This window comes from Oncorhynchus masou, chromosome 24, assembly GCF_036934945.1.
Source record: "Oncorhynchus masou masou isolate Uvic2021 chromosome 24, UVic_Omas_1.1, whole genome shotgun sequence".
In the NCBI taxonomy this organism is placed as follows: Eukaryota; Metazoa; Chordata; class Actinopteri; order Salmoniformes; family Salmonidae; genus Oncorhynchus; species Oncorhynchus masou.
The window spans coordinates 25,453,383-25,476,839 of record NC_088235.1 but is presented as its reverse complement, the minus strand read 5'-3'; the positions used below and the strand labels follow the sequence as shown (position 1 = coordinate 25,476,839).

Sequence of the window (23,457 nt, the reverse complement as noted above, 5' to 3'; positions counted from 1 at the left end):
AAGTTCAAATCCCCGAGCTGACAAGGTACAAATCTGTCGTTCTGCCCCTGAACAGGCAGTTAACCCACTGTTCCTAGGCTGTCATTGAAAATAAGAATTTGTTCTTAATTGACTTGCCTAGTTAAATAAAGGGGGGGAAATGGTGTCACAGACCCTATACATAGTACTTGAGTCTCCTTGGGTATGACTCTACAAGCTGTATCACAACCGGCTGTGATTGAGAGTACCATAGAGCAGTGCACAATTGGCCCAACGTCGTCTTGGTTTGGCTGGTGTAGGCCGTCATTGTCAATAAGAATTTGTTCTTTACTGACTTGCCCAGTTAAATAAAAAAAAAAAGCGTGACACGCCAGTATTTGAGGTTTCTCCCACTATTCTCTGCAGATCCTCTCAAGCTCCGTTAGGTTGGATGGGGAGCGTCGCTGCACAGATATGTTCAGGTCTCTACAGACCTGTTAAATCGAGTTCAAGTCTGGGCTTTGGATGGGCCACTCGGACATTGAGACACTCAAGGACATCCACTCTACCAAAAAGGCCTGATGGGTGGAGTGCTGCAGAGATGGGGGAACCTTCCAGAAGGACCACCATCTCCACAGAGGATCTCTGGAGCTCTGTAAGAGTGACCAAGGCCCTTCTCCCCTGGTTGCTCAGTTTGGCCAGGCAGCCAGCTCTAGGGATTTGTATTTAATTTTTTTATTTGACCTTTTATTTAACTAGGCAAGTCAGTTAAGAACACATTCTTATTTACAATGACAGCCTAGGAACAGTGGGTCAACTGCCTTGTTTAGGGGCAGAACAACAGATTTGTACCTTGTCAGCTCGGGGATTCGATCTATCAACCTTTCAGGTACTGGCCCAATGCTCTAACCACTAGGCTACCTCCGGCCCAAGACGAAGAGTCATGGTGGTTCCAAACTTCTTCCATTTAGGAATGATGTAGGCCATTGTGTTCTTGGGGGCCTTCAATGCTGCAGAAATGTTTTGGTACCCTTCCCCATATCTGTGCATCATCAAAATCCTGTCTCGGACCTCTACGGACAATTCCTTCGACCTCGTGGCTTGGTTTTTGCTCTGTCAACTGTGGGACGATGTATAGACAGTTGTGTGCCTTTCTAAATCATGTCCAATCAATTGAATTTACCACAGGTGGAATCCAATATGGTTGAAGAACCATCTCAAGGATGATCAATGGAAACAGCATGCACCTGAGCTTAATTTCGAGTCTCATAGCAAAGGGTCTGATAACTTCAGTTTTAAAAAAAATATATAAATTTGCTCTGTTTTCACTTTGTCATTATGTGGTATTGTGTGTAGAATAATTTAATCAATTTTAGAACAAGGCTGTAACGTAACAATGTGGAAAAGGCAAGGGAATACTTTGTAAATGATCTATATATATTCTGAGATGTCCAGGTGTGCCTACATTCTTCAGTCCAAGAAGGTCTAGAACAGTAGTTATAACAGGTGACCGAGATTATAGTGTTTTGTGTGCTTGGTCATCCAAGCCATGAATGGAATACTCTCACTCTTAATCATTACATTGTGCTGTAAGTTAACTACTGGTTTAGGATTCAGGGTTCAACAGATGTTCACTTCTTTGGCAGGAAACGTATTCTTGAAGCCAAGAGAGACCGTAATGCCACATGGATATGGTTGGCTGGTACTTGTTGGCTTCTGGAAGCCCCAATGATAAAATAACAGGTCCCAAGGCTTGTCCTGTGCCAGACCCATACTGTTAGCTATAGTGTTGGTGTAGAGGGGAAACACATCTAGCCTGTGACACAACCTGCCTGGTCCCACTGGATCTTTAGCCCTGAATATTCTGAACAGACATCAGTACTCTGCCAATCAGTGGTCTACAAGGATCAGTGCCACAGGTGTGCGAGAGAATGTGTTTACAAATGTGGTGTATGTCAGTTTGGCCTGGCAGAAGTCCTAGCAGGAAAGCATTCGATCTTGATGCCGTGGGATGTCCAATCCCCAACTGACACGGCCTTCTAGGCAATGTGAGCAACACGGTAACAGTGCACCCCTCTTCGTTAAAGGTCTGAATGTTTCCCGCCTGTACAGCATTGCCTGTTATCCACAGAGAAAGTGATCCTCGTAATCGTGCATGTGTCCTGGGATGGGAAATGTCAATCTTATTTTAGGAGAGCTGATAGTGGGGTGCTGGCTGAATGCTGCATGGAGCACGAGGGGTTGGGATACCCGGTTATAGAGGTGGGGCTAGGGGAGAAGTGTATGTTTGCCTGTTGGTTGGGAGCCAGGCGGCTACATGCGACACTGGAGTAGTTCATACAGCAGACGCGCACCTCACATCCCATTCAGAGAGTTACAGCTGCATCAAGGGTAGGTGATTTGCTACAGATTCAATGCTGTGGAATCTGATGTTTACTTAGATTTTTAAAAACATATTATCAACAATATTCAAGTTGTATTTATTCTGTCACTTGCTGGCAAAAAAAGTGTTTCTGAATGTGTAGATGGCTTTTTAGTGGAAAGTAATTTGACAAAGTTGTAACCACACTGTTAAGAAAATGGCCTTTTGAATGTTTTTGTACTACTGGAGAGCTCTCCTTTGTCTACACACATTCAGCATTGTGCACACCCTCTTAAAGCCAGCCCCACCCACCTCTTTGCATTTTTAAAGAGTGTAATATGGTTTGGTTGCATTATCCAATAGTGATAAGGTGTCCAATCAAACGCATCTTTTGACCAACCGGTAAAATGTGTTCATTGTGCAGATACTCCTCTAAGAAAACCACAAGTCTCTATCATAAACAAAATGTTATTGGAGTTTTTACTCTTGTAGGATTGTCAAAATTAGGGCAGTTAAATCAATGGAGGACAAAAGTTTTTTTTAAATCTGTAAAATAGCATTGTGTCAGCTAGGCCAGATGCTGTGAGAGAATTAAGGCAAACTGACAGGCTCACCCTTGAACTCGTCATCTTTCTTCTCAAATCAGGAGGACATAAAACAATATAGAGGTAAGATGCATATCAATTTTGAGACATGACATGTCGTATTTTAGTATACGCTTTTCATATTGCGAAATTCCTGTTATTTTTAGATGTTTCCTCACAAAAAGAAGTGTATCTCTGACGTCAACAGAGCGTTTTAGGAGAGAAGTGGGAGGGAAGGCAGGAGGGAGAGCGCCAACCTAGTTGAGCTATGCTATTTTCTAGATATTTTTGACTACAGACCCATATTTGTTTATTTATTTTCCCTTTTGTCCTCGTTACATCACTACATAGCCATAATGTATCAATATATTTCATGATGTGTAACATAACGTGCACAATGATGTGCCAAATCTGTGATTTGGCTCCTTGGGAATGATCCTGGCCTCCTCAAAGTTTATCCCCCCTCTGCAGGTAATAACCTAAAATATGAAACAGTCATCCCCTCGGCTACCTTCCCTGAGACCGTTTCACTGCAGCCTCCTTATATAAGAGACTGCTGTTGTCTACTGGGACAGTTCAACTACTTCTCTGATAGAGTTCAGTGAGTCAAATCGGATCTCTGGCAGTCTCTATGGTGGTGCCACAGGGTTCAATTCTCGGGCCGACTCTTTTCTCTGTATATATCAATGATGTCGCTCTTGCTGCTGGTGATTCTCTGATCCACCTCTACGCAGACGACACCATTCTGTATACTTCTGGTCCGTCTTTGGACCCTGTGCTAACAAACCTCTAAACAAGCTTCAACGCCATGCAACACTCCTTCCGTGGCCTCCAACTGCTTTTAAATGCTAGTAAAACTAAGTGCATGCTCTTCAACCGATTTGCTGCCCGCACCCCCCCGCCCGACTAGCATCACTACTCTGGACGGTTCGACGGACTTAAGAATATGTGGACAACTACAAATACCTAGGTGTCTGTTCAGACTGTAAACTCTCCTTCCAGACTCACATTAATCATCTCCAATCCAAAAGTACATCTGGAATTGGTTTCCTATTTCCCAACAAAGCTTCCTTCACTCATGCTGCCAAACATACCCTCGTAAAACTGACTATCCTACCGATCCTTGACTTTGGCGATGTCATTTACAAAATAGCCTCCAACACTCTACTCAGCAAATTGGATGCAGTCTATCACAGTGCCATCCATTTTGTCACCAAATACTACCTACCACTGCGACCTGTATGCTCTCGTTGGCTGGCCCTCACTACATATTTGTTGCTAAACCCACTGGCTCCAGGTCATCTATGTCTTTGCTAGGTAAAGCCCCGCCTTATCTCAGCTCACTGGTCATCATAGCAACACCCACCCGCAACACTCGCTCCAGCAGTGTTAGCAACACTTACTTTGGCCGCCTTTCCTTCCAGTTCTCTGCCAATGACTGGAACGAATTGCAAAAATCTAAAAAATAAGCTGGAGACTTATCTCCCTCTCTAAATGTAAGCATCAGCTGTCAGAGCAGCTTACCGATCACTGTACCTGTACATAGCCAATCTGTAAATAGCCCATCCAACTACCTCATCCCCATATTGTTACTTATCCTCTTGCTCTTTTGCACCCCAGTGTTTCTACTTGCACATCTATCACTCCAGTGTTAATGCAAAATTGTAATTATTTTGCCTATTTATTGTCTACATTTGCACGCAAGGGAACATAAATAGAAAAATCTTTATTTTATTTTGTGTTATTGAATGTACGTTTGTTTGTAACTCTGTCGCTTTGCTTTCTCTTGGCCAGGTCACAGTTGTAAATGAGAACTTGTTCTCAACTGGCCAACCTGGTAAAATAAAGGTGAAATAAAAAGCAACTTCCAGGACTATCACAGATATTGTGTAATACCTTGACTCCAAACCTTTTTTCTGTACTAAAGAAATAAATGAGAGATCAGAGGGCTAATAGACACTGAAGGAGTATATAACCGATAGTCTAACTGCAGATCTGAATTTTCCCAGAAGTGTCCCATTGACATAAGTCAATTGATGTGAAAGTCTGCGCGCTTTTTTGTTGTTGTTGTTGTACTGTGGAGGACGCTGCTGTGTCTTTTCTGCAGGGTGTGGGTGCTGGAACAGGATGTCTCCTTGTTTTGATTTGCTGTTATAGTTATTCATTGGTTTCAGCTCATCCAGGAACACAGAGAAAGACCCTTCACCCTCTTCTGTCCCCCCCCCCTTTCAAATTGAGATTACAGCCACCCAAATGGCACCATTGAATAACAATGGCACTAGCCTTGGACCCAGCAGCAAATGGCCTCTATCAATGGAAACCCTTCTACTTTGCACAACAACCAGATGTTGCAGAGTGTAGTCCCTGGAAAACAACATGGGACCAGACTGCTACAATAATAAGAGTTTGAACCTCACTGAAAACCTTACATTCTCTTCCCCAAAGGACACAGCGTGCCAAAACCTTACATTTCCTACTCTTTGGCTCTGAGTGTCCTTTTGAGAATGTCCGGTATCATTGTGTTACTATGCTATGTCTTTCACTATGCTTCGTGTACATTTTTATTTCAGATAACTTTAAAAAAACGTTTTAATCATGATCCATATAAATTTTGGTATCCACGGAAACACAAGGAAATTACATGAACATTGAAACAGGTTCTGTGACTGAAGGTACAGCCACTGGTACAGCCAGTTATGGACATCAATGTTATGAACATGACCTAACTCAGTCACACCCTCTTTCACACTGTGACTCAAATGAAAGGACTGACCTGAAGCTCGGCCAATCAGAGGTCACGTAGGCTGAGTCAAACCATCCCGAGAACTATAAAATACTGTGAATGCCTTTATTCACTTGTTGTCAAACTGTCCATGTCCCATAGGGGACTCCCTCCTGGATGACACAAATAGCACACAAATATGTTTTTTGGGCTAAGCTCTTGATAGACACTCTTACGACATTGAGTCCTCGCCACTTTATGGATTTATATGGAAGGAGGAACTTTGGAATGTGTACCAGAGCCCCTGAGAAGATCCCAGAGTTCAACACAGATAAATAAGCACACAACCTGACTGCCTTTCTTTGCTTGTTGGCGTTAAGCTGTAGGCCTTATCTTATGATCCTGCCTATTGATAATTGATACACATTTTGCTAAAATATTAGCTTATGTACCACAGACAATTTCCCAACTCTTAAAGTATAGGCCTCGGCCTATTGCCAAGTGTTGTATCCATGCTGTTGTTAACTACAGTAGCTTTCACTTTATTGAAAATCCCTGTCCCAAAACGCCATTCCTTGTGGTGTATTTGTTATCTTTCAACAAATGTGTTTTTTACAAGTGTTGTTTCTGGTACCAGACAGATCTAATGGCTCACTACCAAGTATTACTAATGTTTTAGTCTTATGGAGTTATACTTAGAAGACCAATAATGGACTGGTGCCCCAATCTCATAACTTGTAGTAATAACTTGACCCTCCCTTATACACTGTGTGTCTAACCCTGATGTTACCCACTTCTCTATTACTGTCTACATCTACGTCTCTTCTCTCTCAGTTCTGACCCAAGCTGACGGGACAGAGGGTTGAGGGAATCTCCTAGCAGAAAGCATCATGGGAGGAGCCGTGGTAGACGATGAGCCTAGTGATGTGAAGGCGCCAGACGGAGGGTGGGGCTGGGCCGTGCTGGCCGGAGGGTTTGTCATCACTGGGTTCTCCTATGCCTTCCCCAAGGCTGTCAGTGTGTTTTTCAAGGAATTGATCAGAGAGTTCGGAGTGGGATATAGCGACTGTGCATGGATTTCTTCTATACTGTTGGCCATGCTCTATGGCACAGGTACACACACACATGCATACATACATACATACTGGTATTGTGTATATATATCCAACTGAAGTGTTTTCGCAATGGTGAGCCAGTACAAAAAAGAGTAGAGAAGGTGTCAGACCTGGGCGTTACAACCTCCAGAGTCTACACCAAACTGACAGGATCTTCATGTATGTCATTTTATTTTACTAGGTATTTGTATTAATTATGGATCCCCAGTAGTTCCTGCCAGGGCAGAAGCTACTCTTCCTGGGGTTTATTATGGATCCCCAGTAGTTCCTGCCAGGGAAGAAGCTACTCTTCCTGGGGTTTATTATGGATCCCCAGTAGTTCCTGCCAGGGAAGAAGCTACTCTTCCTGGGGTTTATTATGGATCCCCAGTAGTTCCTGCCAGGGAAGAAGCTACTCTTCCTGGGGTTTATTATGGATCCCCAGTAGTTCCTGCCAGGGTAGCAGCTACTCTTCCTGGGGTTTATTATGGATCCCCAGTAGTTCCTGCCAGGGTAGCAGCTACTCTTCCTGGGGTTTATTATGGATCCCCAGTAGTTCCTGCCAGGGTAGCAGCTACTCTTCCTGGGGTTTATTATGGATCCCCAGTAGTTCCTGCCAGGGTAGCAGCTACTCTTCCTGGGGTTTATTATGGATCCCCAGTAGTTCCTGCCAGGGCAGCAGCTACTCTTCCTGGGGTTTATTATGGATCCCCAGTAGTTCCTGCCAGGGCAGCAGCTACTTTTCCTGGGGTTTATTATGGATCCCCAGTAAGGGGGAGGCAATTACATTACAAAACATTTAAATTAAACAATACATCATACAACACATTTGTTACACCACTACTTTACCACTGAAAATCTACAAAATGTCTAATACAACAATATTACAATATTACTATGTTCGGTCAGTCGCATTGAAATGAAACCTCTCTTTTACAAGAGAGACCTGGCCAAAATAGCAGCACAAAATTTCAGAGACATTTACAACCTAAAGCACTAAGCACACATTATCTACATTGAACAGAATATATTTTTGGGGGAGGTTTGGTGAAATTGACAGCCCACCCCCCCAATTAATTTTCCACCATAGATTTTAGATTTAAACTCATTTCAAAGAGAGGCTCCTGTAATTCCCTGTCCTTTTGTAGCTCATTCCAAGTGGAAGGGGCAGAGAACTGGAACACTTTTTTTATTACTCAGCTCTGTACTGGCTTTACACAAGCCTCATTGTGCATATGTGTGTGTCTGCAGGTCCACTGTGCAGTGTGCTGGTGAACAAGTTTGGGTGTCGGCCAGTGATGATGGTGGGAGGGCTCTTTGCCTCCTTGGGAATGATTCTGGCGTCCTTGGCCACCAGTATCATGCATATTTACCTCTGTACTGGAGTTATAACGGGTTAGTAAACACACACCTACCTCTGTACTGGAGTTATATATAACGGGTTAGTAAACACACACCTACCTCTGTACTGGAGTTATAACGGGTTAGTAAACACACATCTACCTCTGTACTGGAGTTATAACGGGTTAGTAAACACACATCTACCTCTGTACTGGAGTTATATATAACGGGTTAGTAAACACACACCTACCTCTGTACTGGAGTTATAACGGGTTAGTAAACACACACCTACCTCTGTACTGGAGTTATAACGGGTTAGTAAACACACATCTACCTCTGTACTGGAGTTATATCGGGTTAGTAAACACACATCTACCTCTGTACTGGAGTTATATCGGGTTATTAAACACACATCTATCTCTGTACTGGAGTTATAACGGGTTAGTAAACACACATCTACCTCTGTACTGGAGTTATATCGGGTTAGTAAACACACATCTACCTCTGTACTGGAGTTATATCGGGTTAGTAAACACACATCTATCTCTGTACTGGAGTTATATCGGGTTAGTAAACACACATCTACCTCTGTACTGGAGTTATAACGGGTTAGTAAACACACATCTACCTCTGTACTGGAGTTATAACGGGTTAGTAAACACACATCTACCTCTGTACTGGAGTTATAACGGGTTAGTAAACACACATCTACCTCTGTACTGGAGTTATAACGGGTTAGTAAACACACATCTACCTCTGTACTGGAGTTATAACGGGTTAGTAAACACACATCTACCTCTGTACTGGAGTTATAACGGGTTAGTAAACACACATCTACCTCTGTACTGGAGTTATAACGGGTTAGTAAACACACATCTACCTCTGTACTGGAGTTATAACGGGTTAGTAAACACACATCTACCTCTGTACTGGAGTTATAACGGGTTAGTAAACACACATCTACCTCTGTACTGGAGTTATAACGGGTTAGTAAACACACATCTACCTCTGTACTGGAGTTATAACGGGTTAGTAAACACACATCTACCTCTGTACTGGAGTTATAACGGGTTAGTAAACACACATCTACCTCTGTACTGGAGTTATAATGGGTTAGTAAACACACATCTACCTCTGTATTGGAGTTATAACGGGTTAGTAAACACACATCTACCTCTGTACTGGAGTTATAACGGGTTAGTAAACACACATCTACCTCTGTACTGGAGTTATAACGGGTTAGTAAACACACATCTACCTCTGTACTGGAGTTATAACGGGTTAGTAAACACACATCTACCTCTGTATTGGAGTTATAACGGGTTAGTAAACACACATCTACCTCTGTACTGGAGTTATAACGGGTTAGTAAACACACATCTACCTCTGTACTGGAGTTATAACGGGTTAGTAAACACACATCTACCTCTGTACTGGAGTTATAACGGGTTAGTAAACACACATCTACCTCTGTACTGGAGTTATAACGGGTTAGTAAACACACACAATTGAACTGTTTCCCCTTTTCTACCAGGTCTGGGCCTGGCACTGAACTTCCAGCCATCTCTGATCATGCTGAATCGTTACTTTAGTGAGAAGAGGCCTCTAGCTAACGGACTGTCTGCTGCCGGGAGCCCCGTGGCCCTCTGCTGCCTCTCGCCTCTGGGACAGGTACTACACTTCTCCTCTTCAGTCTCCCTCTCTGCAGTTGTAGATCAGTATTATGATGTTGAGAGAAACATGTATGAACACAATGAAAGTAGCGTTGCTACTCTGATGAACGATTAAAATAAATACAATGGAGAAATTATATTCTCTGTTGGCGTTACGGATCATCGATATTGTTAATGTTTTTCTTCATATTTCACCCCCAAAGGTACTGCAGTACCACTACGGTTGGAGAGGCGGTTTCCTCATCCTGGGAGGTCTGCTGCTCAACTGCTGCGCATGTGGGGCCCTGATGAGGCCCCTGGTGGGCCCCAAGAAGCCCCAGGACCAGGAGTTACAGGCTGTAGACCAAGCAGAAAAAAAGCCTAAACCTCCAAAGAAGCTCCTGGACTTTAGCGTATTTAAAGACCGAGGTTTCCTCATCTATGCCATAGCTGCGTCCATCATGGTACTGGGTCTGTTTGTGCCCCCTGTGTTTGTGGTGAGCTATGCCAAGGAGATGGGGAATGAAGACACCAAGTCTGCCCTCCTCCTCACCATCCTAGGGTTTGTTGATATCTTCGCCCGGCCCACGTGTGGGCTGATCGCGGGGATGAAGTGGGTCCGTCCTAGATGTGTGTATCTGTTCAGCTTCGCCATACTCTTTAATGGCATCACCGACGTGGTCAGCTCACAGGTAAGGCTGGAACTAGTTTTGATTTATATTATTTGGATGGATGTATTTCCACTGTATATGGATGTTAACAATACATAAATTATATTTAATACATTTATTGTATCATTATGGCATTTCTGTATTGACCGGATCTCGAGATACGAAGCTATTGGATCCATATAATTAAAATGATTCATCAGTAATGGTAATTATATTTCTATGGTCGTATAATGTAACTAATTGTTGCTTCTCTTTTGGCAGGCGACAGACTATCCTGGTCTGGTGGTGTTCTGTATCTTCTTTGGCCTCTCTTACGGGATGGTAGGGGCGCTGCAGTTCGAGGTTCTCATGGCCATCGTGGGCACCAAGAAGTTCTCCAGCGCTTTAGGGCTGGTGTTGCTCATGGAGGCAATCGCTGTGCTGGTGGGACCGCCTGGAGCAGGTCGGTACCCACAGGGAAGCATTAGGTTAGAGTTAGTTGTGGACATGTCCTTAGAGTTATGGATAGTGTTAGTGTTCAACCAGGGTGTGGGCATGGGGTTAGGGCTGAGCCGGGGTGTGGGCATGGGGTTAGGGCTGAGCCGGGGTGTGGGCATGGGGTTAGGGCTGAGCCGGGGTGTGGGCATGGGGTTAGGGCTGAGCCGGGGTGTGGGCATGGGGTTGGGCTGAGCCGGGGTGTGGGGGTTGGGCTGAGCCGGGGTGTGGGGGTTAGGGCTGAGCCGGGGTGTGGGCATGGGGTTAGGGCTGAGCCGGGGTGTGGGCATGGGGTTAGGGCTGAGCCTGGGTGTGGGCATGGGGTTAGGGCTGAGCCGGGGTGTGGGCATGGGGTTAGGGCTGAGCCGGGGTGTGGGCATGGGGTTAGGGCTGAGCCGGGGTGTGGGCATGGGGTTAGGGCTGAGCCTGGGTGTGGGGGTTAGGGCTGAGCCTGGGTGTGGGCACGGGGTTAGGGCTGAGCCTGGGTGTGGGCACGGGGTTAGGGCTGAGCCTGTGTGTGGGCACGGGGTTAGGGCTGAGCCTGGGTGTGGGCATGGGGTTAGGGCTGAGCCTGGGTGTGGGGGTTAGGGCTGAGCCGGGGTGTGGGCACGGGGTTAGGGCTGAGCCTGGGTGTGGGCATGGGGTTAGGGCTGAGCCTGGGTGTGGGCATGGGGTTAGGGCTGAGCCGGGGTGTGGGCATGGGGTTAGGGCTGAGCCGGGGTGTGGGCATGGGGTTAGGGCTGAGCCGGGGTGTGGGCATGGGGTTAGGGCTGAGCCTGGGTGTGGGCATGGGGTTAGGGCATGGGGTTAGGGCTGAGCCTGGGTGTGGGCAAGGGGTTAGGGCTGAGCCGGGGTGTGGGCATGGGGTTAGGGCTGAGCCGGGGTGTGGGCATGGGGTTAGGGCTGAGCTGGGGTGTGGGCACGGGGTTAGGGCTGAGCCGGGGTGTGGGCACGGGGTTAGGGCTGAGCCGGGGTGTGGGCATGGGGTTAGGGCTGAGCCGGGGTGTGGGCATGGGGTTAGGGCTGAGCCGGGGTGTGGGCATGGGGTTAGGGCTGAGCCGGGGTGTGGGCATGGGGTTAGGGCTGAGCCGGGGTGTGGGCATGGGGTTAGGGCTGAGCCGGGGTGTGGGCACGGGGTTAGGGCTGAGCCTGGGTGTGGGCACGGGGTTAGGGCTGAGCCTGGGTGTGGGCAAGGGGTTAGGGCTGAGCCGGGGTGTGGGCATGGGGTTAGGGCTGAGCCGGGGTGTGGGCACGGGGTTAGGGCTGAGCCGGGGTGTGGGCACGGGGTTAGGGCTGAGCCGGGGTGTGGGCACGGGGTTAGGGCTGAGCCTGGGTGTGGGCACGGGGTTAGGGCTGAGCCTGGGTGTGGGCAAGGGGTTAGGGCTGAGCCGGGGTGTGGGCATGGGGTTAGGGCTGAGCCGGGGTGTGGGCATGGGGTTAGGGCTGAGCCGGGGTGTGGGCATGGGGTTAGGGCTGAGCCGGGGTGTGGGCATGGGGTTAGGGCTGAGCCGGGGTGTGGGCATGGGGTTAGGGCTGAGCCGGGGTGTGGGCACGGGGTTAGGGCTGAGCCTGGGTGTGGGCATGGGGTTAGGGCATGGGGTTAGGGCATGGGGTTAGGGCTGAGCCTGGGTGTGGGCAAGGGGTTAGGGCTGAGCCGGGGTGTGGGCATGGGGTTAGGGCTGAGCCTGGGTGTGGGCAAGGGGTTAGGGCTGAGCCTGGGTGTGGGCAAGGGGTTAGGGCTGAGCCTGGGTGTGGGCAAGGGGTTAGGGCTGAGCCTGGGTGTGGGCACGAGGTTAGGGCTGAGCCTGGGTGTGGGCATGGGGTTAGGGCTGAGCCTGGGTGTGGGCATGGGGTTAGGGCTGAGCCTGGGTGTGGGCACGGGGTTAGGGCTGAGCCTGGGTGTGGGCACGGGGTTAGGGCTGAGCCGGGGTGTGGGCACGGGGTTAGGGCTGAGCCGGGGTGTGGGCACGGGGTTAGGGCTGAGCCGGGGTGTGGGCACGGGGTTAGGGCTGAGCCGGGGTGTGGGCACGGGGTTAGGGCTGAGCCTGGGTGTGGGCACGGGGTTAGGGCTGAGCCTGGGTGTGGGCACGGGGTTAGGGCTGAGCCGGGGTGTGGGCACGGGGTTAGGGCTGAGCCGGGGTGTGGGCACGGGGTTAGGGCTGAGCCTGGGTGTGGGCACGAGGTTAGGGCTGAGCCGGGGTGTGGGGGTTAGGGCTGAGCCGGGGTGTGGGGGTTAGGGCTGAGCCTGGTGTGGGCATGGGGTTAGGGCTGAGCCTGGGTGTGGGCATGGGGTTGGGCTGAGCCTGGGTGTGGGCATGGGGTTGGGCTGAGCCGGGGTGTGGGCATGGGGTTAGGGCTGAGCCGGGGTGTGGGCATGGGGTTAGGGCTGAGCCGGGGTGTGGGCATGGGGTTAGGGCTGAGCCGGGGTGTGGGCATGGGGTTAGGGCTGAGCCGGGGTGTGGGCATGGGGTTGGGCTGAGCCGGGGTGTGGGGTTGGGCTGAGCCGGGGTGTGGGGGTTAGGGCTGAGCCGGGGTGTGGGGGTTAGGGCTGAGCCGGGGTGTGGGCATGGGGTTAGGGCTGAGCCGGGGTGTGGGCATGGGGTTAGGGCTGAGCCTGGGTGTGGGGGTTAGGGCTGAGCCTGGGTGTGGGGGTTAGGGCTGAGCCTGGGTGTGGGCACGGGGTTAGGGCTGAGCCTGGGTGTGGGCACGGGGTTAGGGCTGAGCCTGGGTGTGGGCATGGGGTTAGGGCTGAGCCTGGGTGTGGGGGTTAGGGCTGAGCCTGGGTGTGGGCACGGGGTTAGGGCTGAGCCTGGGTGTGGGCACGGGGTTAGGGCTGAGCCTGGGTGTGGGCACGGGGTTAGGGCTGAGCCTGGGTGTGGGGGTTAGGGCTGAGCCGGGGTGTGGGCACGGGGTTAGGGCTGAGCCTGGGTGTGGGCACGGGGTTAGGGCTGAGCCGGGGTGTGGGCATGGGGTTAGGGCTGAGCCGGGGTGTGGGCATGGGGTTAGGGCTGAGCCGGGGTGTGGGCATGGGGTTAGGGCTGAGCCGGGGTGTGGGCATGGGGTTAGGGCTGAGCCTGGGTGTGGGCATGGGGTTAGGGCATGGGGTTAGGGCTGAGCCTGGGTGTGGGCAAGGGGTTAGGGCTGAGCCGGGGTGTGGGCATGGGGTTAGGGCTGAGCCGGGGTGTGGGCATGGGGTTAGGGCTGAGCCGGGGTGTGGGCATGGGGTTAGGGCTGAGCCGGGGTGTGGGCAAGGGGTTAGGGCTGAGCCGGGGTGTGGGCATGGGGTTAGGGCTGAGCCGGGGTGTGGGCATGCGGTTAGGGCTGAGCCTGGGTGTGGGCATGAGGTTAGGGCTGAGCCGGGGTGTGGGGGTTAGGGCTGAGCCTGGGTGTGGGCACTGGGTTAGGGCTGAGCCGGGGTGTGGGCACGGGGTTAGGGCTGAGCCTGGGTGTGGGCACGGGGTTAGGGCTGAGCCGGGGTGTGGGCACGGGGTTAGGGCTGAGCCGGGGTGTGGGCACGGGTTTAGGGCTGAGCCTGGGTGTGGGCATGAGGTTAGGGCTGAGCCTGGGTGTGGGCATGAGGTTAGGGCTGAGCCTGGGTGTGGGCATGGGGTTAGGGCTGAGCCGGGGTGTGGGCATGAGGTTAGGGCTGAGCCTGGGTGTGGGCATGGGGTTAGGGCTGAGCCGGGGTGTGGGCATGGGGTTAGGGCTGAGCCTGGGTGTGGGGGTTAGGGCTGAGCCTGGGTGTGGGCATGGGGTTAGGGCTGAGCCGGGGTGTGGGCACGGGGTTAGGGCTGAGCCGGGGTGTGGGCACGGGGTTAGGGCTGAGCCGGGGTGTGGGCACGGGGTTAGGGCTGAGCCTGGGTGTGGGCACGGGGTTAGGGCTGAGCCTGGGTGTGGGCACGGGGTTAGGGCTGAGCCGGGGTGTGGGCACGGGGTTAGGGCTGAGCCTGGGTGTGGGCACGGGGTTAGGGCTGAGCCTGGGTGTGGGCACGGGGTTAGGGCTGAGCCTGGGTGTGGGCACGGGGTTGGGCTGAGCCTGGGTGTGGGCACGGGGTTAGGGCTGAGCCTGGGTGTGGGCACGGGGTTGGGCTGAGCCGGGGTGTGGGCACGGGGTTAGGGCTGAGCCTGGGTGTGGGCACGGGGTTAGGGCTGAGCCTGGGTGTGGGCACGGGGTTAGGGCTGAGCCGGGGTGTGGGCACGGGGTTGGGCTGAGCCTGGGTGTGGGCACGGGGTTGGGCTGAGCCGGGGTGTGGGCATGGGGTTGGGCTGAGCCGGGGTGTGGGCATGGCGTTAGGGCTGAGCCGGGGTGTGGGGGTTAGGGCTGAGCCTGGGTTAGTGGTCTAGAACGAAGTCTTCAAACAATCAGAAGACATTATAGACAGAAATGACATAAAAACATTTTTAGCTACTAATAAACGGCTTTAGCTAGTAATAAACCGCTTATGCCTTGAATGGATAGGAGGAACTCTTCATACCTGTATAACCTCTCTCTTCTCCTTTCCTCTGCGTAGGTCGTCTGCTGGACACCACCCATAACTACATGCACGTGTTCCTGCTTGCTGGCTGTGAGGTCATTCTGGCCTCCATTGTCATCTGCCTGGGCAACTTCCTGTGCATCAAGAAGAAGCCAGATGAGCCCGAAGCCCATCTAGAGAATGGAGCCCCCGCAGAGATGGAGAAGCTCAACAGCCTGCCAGAGGGAGGGAAGACTGAGAGCGAGCAGCCGGACGGGGTGAGGGCAGGCTCGGGAAAGGCGATGGAGGGAGCAGAGAAGAGTGGAGGGGTGGGGAACCCAGAGACGGCTCTGTGATAGAGGGGAGATTGCTAATGAATTAAGGAGAGAGTGACTGATGAGCCCGATGAAGCACCAATAGGGAAGACATGAGTACACACACTGACGGAGGGAGGGAGGGATGGATTGCGGTGCGCTGTACGTGTTTGGTGTTGTGTACTTTAATATGCACAGTGTTACATAGTGTTGTTTTTACAGTAACATATCTAGTGTTGATATAGGAGTTAAATTAACTCTAGGTGTTAAATTAACACTGAGTGGTGTAATAGAACCCCAATGTTGGTGTTAATAACCAGCTTTGACTCCAATCATTATCATATTTCCCACCATGGTAAATTGCATGTTTTTTTTTCAAATCTTTGTTTTATGTTTTTGCAGATTTAATTAATCTTGTTCTACTCAAATATAACGTTCATTTTTCTAAACTAATCCAATATGTTACCTGGACTTATTGCACCCGTTACTAAAATGGTTGTTCCAGTTGAGATACTTTTGGTAGTCTCCTACAGTATCTTAGTATTCCCAATCATTCTGAATAAACAATAAAACATTCCAAATGTTGGATATCCCACTCTGGCTGGACTCCATTAGGAATTACACATCACTTTGCAAGCCAGCATAAATGTACTTGCAGGCCAAACCATGAGCTTCAGGCCACTCACAGGATACATCAAAATAAGGCCTTATGAAATATGTATTGTCATAAAGAATTCAATTGTAATGATAACATTTGCTTAGGATCTCAGTTGGTGAAGGCCACAAGACTGAAAATGAACAAATGCAACAGCCATGTCTCTGTCATTAACAAATACAGTCATGGGTGGTAACTCCACAATTTACTTGAAAGACAACCTGGGAAATTTGAAAATAAGGCTTTACACTAAGCGGTTTGTTAATTTAACACTGGAAAGTGTGGACCCATATAGACACTGGAAGAGTGGTAGATTTAACACTGGAGAATTTGCTGTGTACAGACCAGCACGCATACCAGAAAGAACACTAAATGTTTTCTGGACTCGCACTGCCACACACACTTGCAGGAACCAAAGAGCATGCGCACACACACCCATTCAACCTTGAACTAACCAATACTTGTCACTGCCTGACTCATCAGTTGTTGATACAGAAAATAATAAGGAACAACTTCATTTCCAGGACATTTCCACAGTGACGGTATTTGTTTATGGAGACACTCCCCAGTGAGGAGAGATGAAAGAAACAATGGAACTCTTCTTTCCTCCTGAGTGACAGTGGCTTCCAGTGACGTGAGATCTTGAAGTGACTTCTTTTCAAAGACAAGAAACATCTCTGTATGAGAAGAGTTTTATTTTAATTTGATTTTTTTAAGACCTCGAGCTGGTTTCCCAAAACCAGATTCAGCTTAGTCCTGGACTGAGAAACATGCTCAATGGAAATTCTTAATTGAAAGTGTTTTTTAGTTCAGGACTAGGTGTGATCTGTGTTCGAGAAAGTAGCCACAAAATATTATTTCAACTACCCATGTTGTGGCAGGTTGCAGGCAACATGGGTTATTGTATGATTGATGGTGTGACATATACTATTTTATTAAAGGTCCAATGCAACAGTTTTTTAAAATCTCAATAGCAAATCATTTCTGGGTAACAATTTAAGTACCTTACTGTGATTGTTTTCAATTAAATAGGTCAAATAAAATAAAGCTTTCTTAGCAAAGAGCAATTTCTCAAGCAAGAATATTGATAATACTGTCAGAGTGGTCTGAGCGTGGAAGGGAAAACTAGCAGTTATTGGCAAAGAGGTTTGGAACTCTGTTTCTTATTGTTCTATTGATGTCACCAGGCAGGACAAAACCTCCATCCCAACAAAACAGGCTTCAATTTCAGTCTTTTCAAACAGCTCTTACACTTAAAGTATATTTTCACAATTTCACAGTATTATTCCAACCGTGTCGAAATAAAAACAGATCACGTTTTTGACTGCACTAGGTCTTTATGGTATAATGTTACTGAGTTATACAGGTTACAGTAAGGTCTAGGTGCTTGGTGTGAGCATCTCTCATAGATTATTATCAGTTTCTTTCAATAAAAGTCATCTTCAGCCAGTAACCTAACACACACACATAGTTTCTGATATAAATATATATTTACTCCATGAACTGAATGAGTTTAAGCCTTATTTTATTACATTTCACTGTTTGTCTTCCAATGTAAGGACTTTGTCATAGCTGAGATGTTTGATAAATCACAGTGAACTGGACATTTTTATTTATATATATATATATATATATATACACACACTGAGGGCATTAGCGTGTCACTTTTCTGCTAGAATGCAGTGCTTGTTTCAGTGTTTTTGTTTGGACTGCAGATGTACATTTTAAAGGATATTTCAAGCATTTGTCTATGTTGTTTACGCTGACAGTAACGGTTTTCTTTAGGCGAAAGAGAGTCGGACCAAAATGCGCCGTGGCTATTTAGATTCATGTTTAATAAAAAAAACAACTAAACACAAACACTACAAAAACGTAACACGAAAACAGAACCAGCCTATACTGGTGCAAAGTAACACATAGACAGAAACAAGGACAATCACCCACCACAAACTCAAAGAATATGGCTGCCTAAATATGGTTCCCAATCAGAGACAACGATAAACACCTGCCTCTGATTGAGAACCACTTCAGACAGCCATAGACTAAGCAAGAACACCCCACTAAGCTACAATCCCAATACCTGTGAAAAACCCCAAGACAAAAACACACCACATACCAAAACCCATGTCACACCCTGGCCTGACCAAATAAATAAAGAAAACACAAAATACTAAGACCAGGGCGTGACAGACAGGTGGAGTAAGAATGTTGGCAGTCTACAGCTGGGAGTCTACAAAGATCCTGTTGAGTAGTGTCGGTGTATCCAAACTTAACCAAACCCTACACAACTGTCTATCTCTTTAGATCTGAAAAGCGGGACTACTTAACATGTGACAGGATATGACATTATAGCTAACCCCAGCCCACTGATGTAATATGGAGTAAGACCTATTTTATATAGTAGTGCCTTAAACCTGATACATTGGCATCTGGGGATGCTGTGAAATTGACCATATGAAAAGCTGATTACCCAGTAATAGAATGTATAGTGGTATTTTGATATTTTCTGATGCAGTGTATTACAATGCCTGTGATGTCACCTGATAAGTTATCCCAGCTAAACAAAGTGAAGCACTTTGCTCTGCTCTACGAAGGTTGGCTTTGCACTTGTAAAACTGTGTGTAGTCAGTATTGTCCTATATGTTTCTGCATGTTGGTATATTGTATATATTGTTCTGCCTATCTTGTCTGCCTGTGAGATCTTTGTACTTATGAATTATAGATCTGCAGACACTTACAAACCACAACCATGTCCACGAGCATCCTCATGGTTGAATGTCAAACGTTCATGTGGACTAATTCTATTCATATTCTTCTGAGATACGGCTGCTTCTTGACGTGTTCCTATGCCATCCCAATAAATATCTGTTCTGTGGAGAAAGTGGCTGGTTCTTTAAAGCTTGATAGTGAGCATGTTGACTCTCTTTAGATGCTCTATCGGGAATGGAAACACAAACATGTTAGTGAGTGTTTAATCCAAGGCCTACTCTCCAATCCTCGTAGGCAGGATGTGTTGTATTTAGTACCATAGATGGAGGAAGTCTTGGTGGTAGCACAATGTGCCAAATAAACAACGGCCCTTAATCACTTCAGATGGGATTGGCACCTAGACATTGAGATCGGCTTGAGAACCATGGTAAACACACTTCGTAGGGTATCTCAGTCAGCAGAATCATCTTTTTTTGTTGAGGTACAGCACCAGGAGAATGTTCAAGGCTGTCCAAAATCGCCCTTTATGAGTCAATGGTTGTGAATACAGGAGTGGTTTGTATTTGACTATGATAATAAATGTTGGAACCTTAAAGACAGTTCCACTGCTTAATGTCATTCTTCCCCTCTTATCAGGGACTCATTTAGGCTTAAGACACCAGGTGGCAGCAATTAATGAGAAAACCAACAGTAGTCTGGACCTTGTAGGGTAAGATTTCAATACCCCTGATCAAGCAGATCATCTCAAACAGGGTGATAAACATTTACTAACTCACTAAATCATCTGTGTGTGTTGAGGTACCTGAGGAGTCCACAAGAGCGCACCACTGCTTCCGGTCTGCAGCCTTGGTGAGGATTCCCCAGGTCGGGTCACAGTCCTTCTTGGTGAGGGTTCCCCAGGTCGGGTCACAGTCCTTCTTGGTGAGGGTTCCCCAGGTCGGGTCACAGTCCTTCTTGGTGAGGGTTCCCCAGGTCGGGTCACAGTCCTTCTTGGTGAGGGTTCCCCAGGTCGGGTCACAGTCCTTTATGTGAATAACACACGTCGGTGAGTTAGGTAAAATGCAAGTATAATCATTTACTCAGGTATTACATGTTACAGGTCCCAATATCCTAATCAGACACTCATAATGCACCTGTTTATATATCCTAGATAGGTGCCCCACTAGCACCATCTATGGGTTGACATTATGCCCATTATCTTAACATAATCCTTTTCATATAGAATTAGCTCAAGCACTTCATACCATTTTAATACCACAGTGAAAATGTTAGTCTTTGCCCTAGTGTGTCGCACTGATAGCATATTGGGCACCTCTGGTGTCCTCAGGTCCTCTCCTGGCACCTCTGGGATGTTGGGCACCTCTGGTATCCTCATGTCTTCTCCTGGCACCTCTGGGATGTTGGGCACCTCTGGTATCCTCAGGTCCTCTCCTGGCACCTCTGGGATGTTGGGCACCTCTGGTATCCTCAGGTCCTCTCCTGGCACTCCTGGGATGTTGGGCACCTCTGGTATCCTCATGTCTTCTCCTGGCACCTCTGGGATGTTGGGCACCTCTGGTATCCTCAGGTCCTCTCCTGGCACCTCTGGGATGTTGGGCACCTCTGGGAGCCTCTCCTTCCTCTTCCACAGCCTCCTGATGACACAGCCACCTTATGACACCTTATGACAGATGTTGGGCACCTCTGGTATCCTCATGTCCTCTCCTGCCACCTCTGGGATGTTGGGCACCTCTGGTATCCTCAGGTCCTCTCCTGCCACCTCTGGGATGTTGGGCACCTCTGGTATCCTCAGGTCCTCTCCTGCCACCTCTGGGATGTTGGGCACCTCTGGTATCCTCAGGTCCTCTCCTGCCACCACTGGGATGTTGGGCACCTCTGGTATCCTCAGGTCCTCTCCTGCCACCTCTGGGATGTTGGGCACCTCTGGTATCCTCAGGTCCTCTCCTGGCACTCCTGGGATGTTGGGCACCTCTGGTATCCTCAGGTCCTCTCCTGCCACCTCTGGGATGTTGGGCACCTCTGGTATCCTCAGGTCCTCTCCTGCCACCTCTGGGATGTTGGGCACCTCTGGTATCCTCAGGTCCTCTCCTGCCACCACTGGGATGTTGGGCACCTCTGGTATCCTCAGGTCCTCTCCTGCCTTCTCTGGGATGTTGGGCACCTCTGGTATCCTCAGGTCCTCTCCTGGCACTCCTGGGATGTTGGGCACCTCTGGTATCCTCAGGTCATCTCCTGGCACCTCTGGGATGTTGGGCACCTCTGGGAGCCTCTCCTTCCTCTTCCACAGCCTCCTGAAATTGTGAAGGCATGGTTGGCAGAGATCTTCCCCGTCTCCTCATTATGTGTCCTGCCCACACCATCTCGAAGATATTCACAGTGGCCTTCCCATGTGGCCCTCCTATGCCCTATGCTCTCCTGAACTGGGCACATTTCTCTATGCCAAAATGGCTTGTCACACATCTGTGTCTTCCTGCATAGTCTTTGCTATTTTCACTGCTGACTCTGCCTTACCTTTACTGACTCTGGTAGGGTGAGGACGTCACATGATGGAACTCCTAGGCTTTTGCAAACAATGCAAAGTCTTGACTCGTGAACTGGGGCCCATTATCCGTAATTACACCACTGTCAGGTATGTCATATCTGCTAAACTGCTGCTTACAATAGTCGATGATGCAAGCAGCTGTTGTGTCAATCACTTTCTTCACCTCCTAAAAATCTGAATAGTAGTCCACTATAATCAGAAAAGGAACGTTCTTTACTGTGAACAGATCCATTCCCACTTTAGATCAAGGACGTGTTGGCATGTCATGTGGCTGCAGCGTTTCCTTTTGCTGCTTAGGTAGATTAGCATTACATATGCTGCACACAGCCACGAAATGTTTAATTTCTTGGGTCATGTTGGGCCAGAATACTGAGTCTCTGGCTTTCCTGAGACTGGCTTCGACCCCTGAGTGCCCAGCATGGATACGAGAGAGAATCATTGGGCGTAGAGTTTCTGGCACTACCATTCTGTCGCCTTTGTAGACGACCTCTTCCTGCATTGTGAGTTTGTCTCTGTATGTCCAGTAGTCCCTAAACAGGATGGGTGTACTCTTTCTTGTGTCCGGCCAGCCTCTTAGGATAAAAAACGGAAGCATTCAAGAAGTCTTGTCCTCTGTTGAATGAGATTTATTATATCATCCTGTGTCTGCGGGGAGATGTTTTGATCAGTAGCATGGTTCACATCTTCAACCTCAGCCTGTAGAGCATATACTGTCTCATTTGTCCGATATTGCAGGTGACAAATTGTTGGTAGTGCTGCCCTGTTGAACTGGTCTAACAGACTCATCCACCACCAGGTGAAGCTCACCTGGCAGCCCCCATCCCTTCAAAAACGTCCTCAAACTGTTTCAGTATTGCCTCAGGTGTTCAAGTCTGATGGGGCCTTTTGTTTTTCTTTAGTGCTGCTGACATGATGAATGTTGGTGTTTGAGCTGTAGCAACTTAAAAGCTTTTCACATGTTTCTGCTGAAAGGAGAGGCTTTTGCAAGGTTTTCACCACTTGGAATTTTAGCACATTTCCCCATCATGATCGGCTTGTAGTTCACACTCCCCTACTGGTGTAATAACCGAGCCATCATACCTTGCTTGGTTGTGGCTTTGCCTCTCCATCCTGCAGTACTTGCATAAAGTCTCTGTAGTTGAGTATATTAACAGTTGAGCCACTGTCTGGCTGGCGTTTGATAGTGCTGCTTGGATTAAATCAGTTATCATTTATCTTTGCAACTTTGAACATAATTGTTCAAAGTCTGTCATGTGTAGCATGTCCACTTCTTCATCAGCATTATGCTCACTGCATGTATCATGTTCTAGCAGATTGACAGGCTTACCTTGTCTCTGTCTGCACACTTTAGCAAAATGTTTAATTTCATTCGACAGAATGTGCATATAACCCAATATGTGGGGCATTTGCATGTGTTGATCCACAGTACATGCACCCATGTTTAGTATTTTTCTGCCTTATCACTGTTTGATGAATTGTTTCCATTTTTTATCGACATTCTCTCTATTTGTTCCGAGTGGCATAATTGAGATTCTGTTAATTTTTTAAAATTGGATCTGTTCGCTTGCGCTACATATATATATGGCTTTGGTCAGCGTAAATTGGGGTTCGCCTGGCATACTTGCTCTTACCTTTACAGCCAATCACAAGTCTGTCTCTGATCATTTCGTCTCTCATTGACCCGATATCACATAAATCAGACAATTGACGCAGCCTCATAACATATTGACCAGACATCTCTGCTTGAGTTTGTTCACGTGTTAAAAACAAATATTTCATAAATCACATTACGAGTGGGTTCAAAATGTCTTTGTAAAATGTCAAGGATTGTCTTTGGATTTGCTCTATCCTCTTCCCCCAGATCTAGGTGACGCTGAAGCATATGACGCTCATTTTTATCTAAACCTGTAGGAATTTCAGAATTT

At 48.2% G+C, this 23,457-nt stretch overlaps 2 protein-coding genes across 4 annotated transcripts in view; one reads left to right on the top strand and one right to left on the bottom strand.

Annotated features, from left to right (window-relative positions):
• Nucleotides 1-17,238, top strand: part of LOC135511929 (monocarboxylate transporter 4-like) — a 28,081-nt gene extending 10,843 nt beyond the window's left edge. Inside the window, exons 2-8 of one of the 3 annotated variants that reach the window (XM_064933457.1) lie at nt 6,461-6,739; nt 7,972-8,115; nt 9,596-9,732; nt 9,938-10,405; nt 10,646-10,826; nt 15,370-15,590; nt 16,806-17,238. In XM_064933457.1, the coding sequence (XP_064789529.1) occupies nt 6,517-6,739; nt 7,972-8,115; nt 9,596-9,732; nt 9,938-10,405; nt 10,646-10,826; nt 15,370-15,590; nt 16,806-16,853 (1,422 nt within the window). In that variant the 5' untranslated portion in view covers nt 6,461-6,516 and the 3' untranslated portion in view covers nt 16,854-17,238. Of the gene's footprint in view, nt 1-2,264; nt 2,350-6,460; nt 6,740-7,971; nt 8,116-9,595; nt 9,733-9,937; nt 10,406-10,645; nt 10,827-15,369 lie in introns of those variants that run through there. The other 2 variants (XM_064933456.1, XM_064933455.1) reach the window with 2 other exon arrangements.
• A 2,838-nt stretch (nt 17,239-20,076) lies between these two features.
• Nucleotides 20,077-22,353, bottom strand: LOC135511356 (uncharacterized). The gene is made up of 4 exons (XM_064932898.1): nt 22,340-22,353; nt 20,670-21,281; nt 20,285-20,624; nt 20,077-20,100 (listed from the first exon to the last, which is right to left on the bottom strand). Exons 1-4 carry the CDS (start codon nt 22,351-22,353, stop codon nt 20,077-20,079), a joined length of 990 nt encoding a protein of 329 aa, XP_064788970.1.
• Nucleotides 22,354-23,457: the final 1,104 nt, after the last annotated feature.

What these genes read in the sequence shown, in the direction of transcription:
- LOC135511356 (XM_064932898.1), bottom strand. An exon ending in GACATGAGGATACCAGAGGT is followed by an intron (nt 20,625 to 20,669) that starts GCCCAACATCTG and finishes CTGTGTCATCAG; the next exon opens with GAGGCTGTGGAAGAGGAAGG. An exon ending in AGGTGCCCAATATGCTATCA is followed by an intron (nt 20,101 to 20,284) that starts GTGCGACACACT and finishes GTGTCTGATTAG; the next exon opens with GATATTGGGACCTGTAACAT.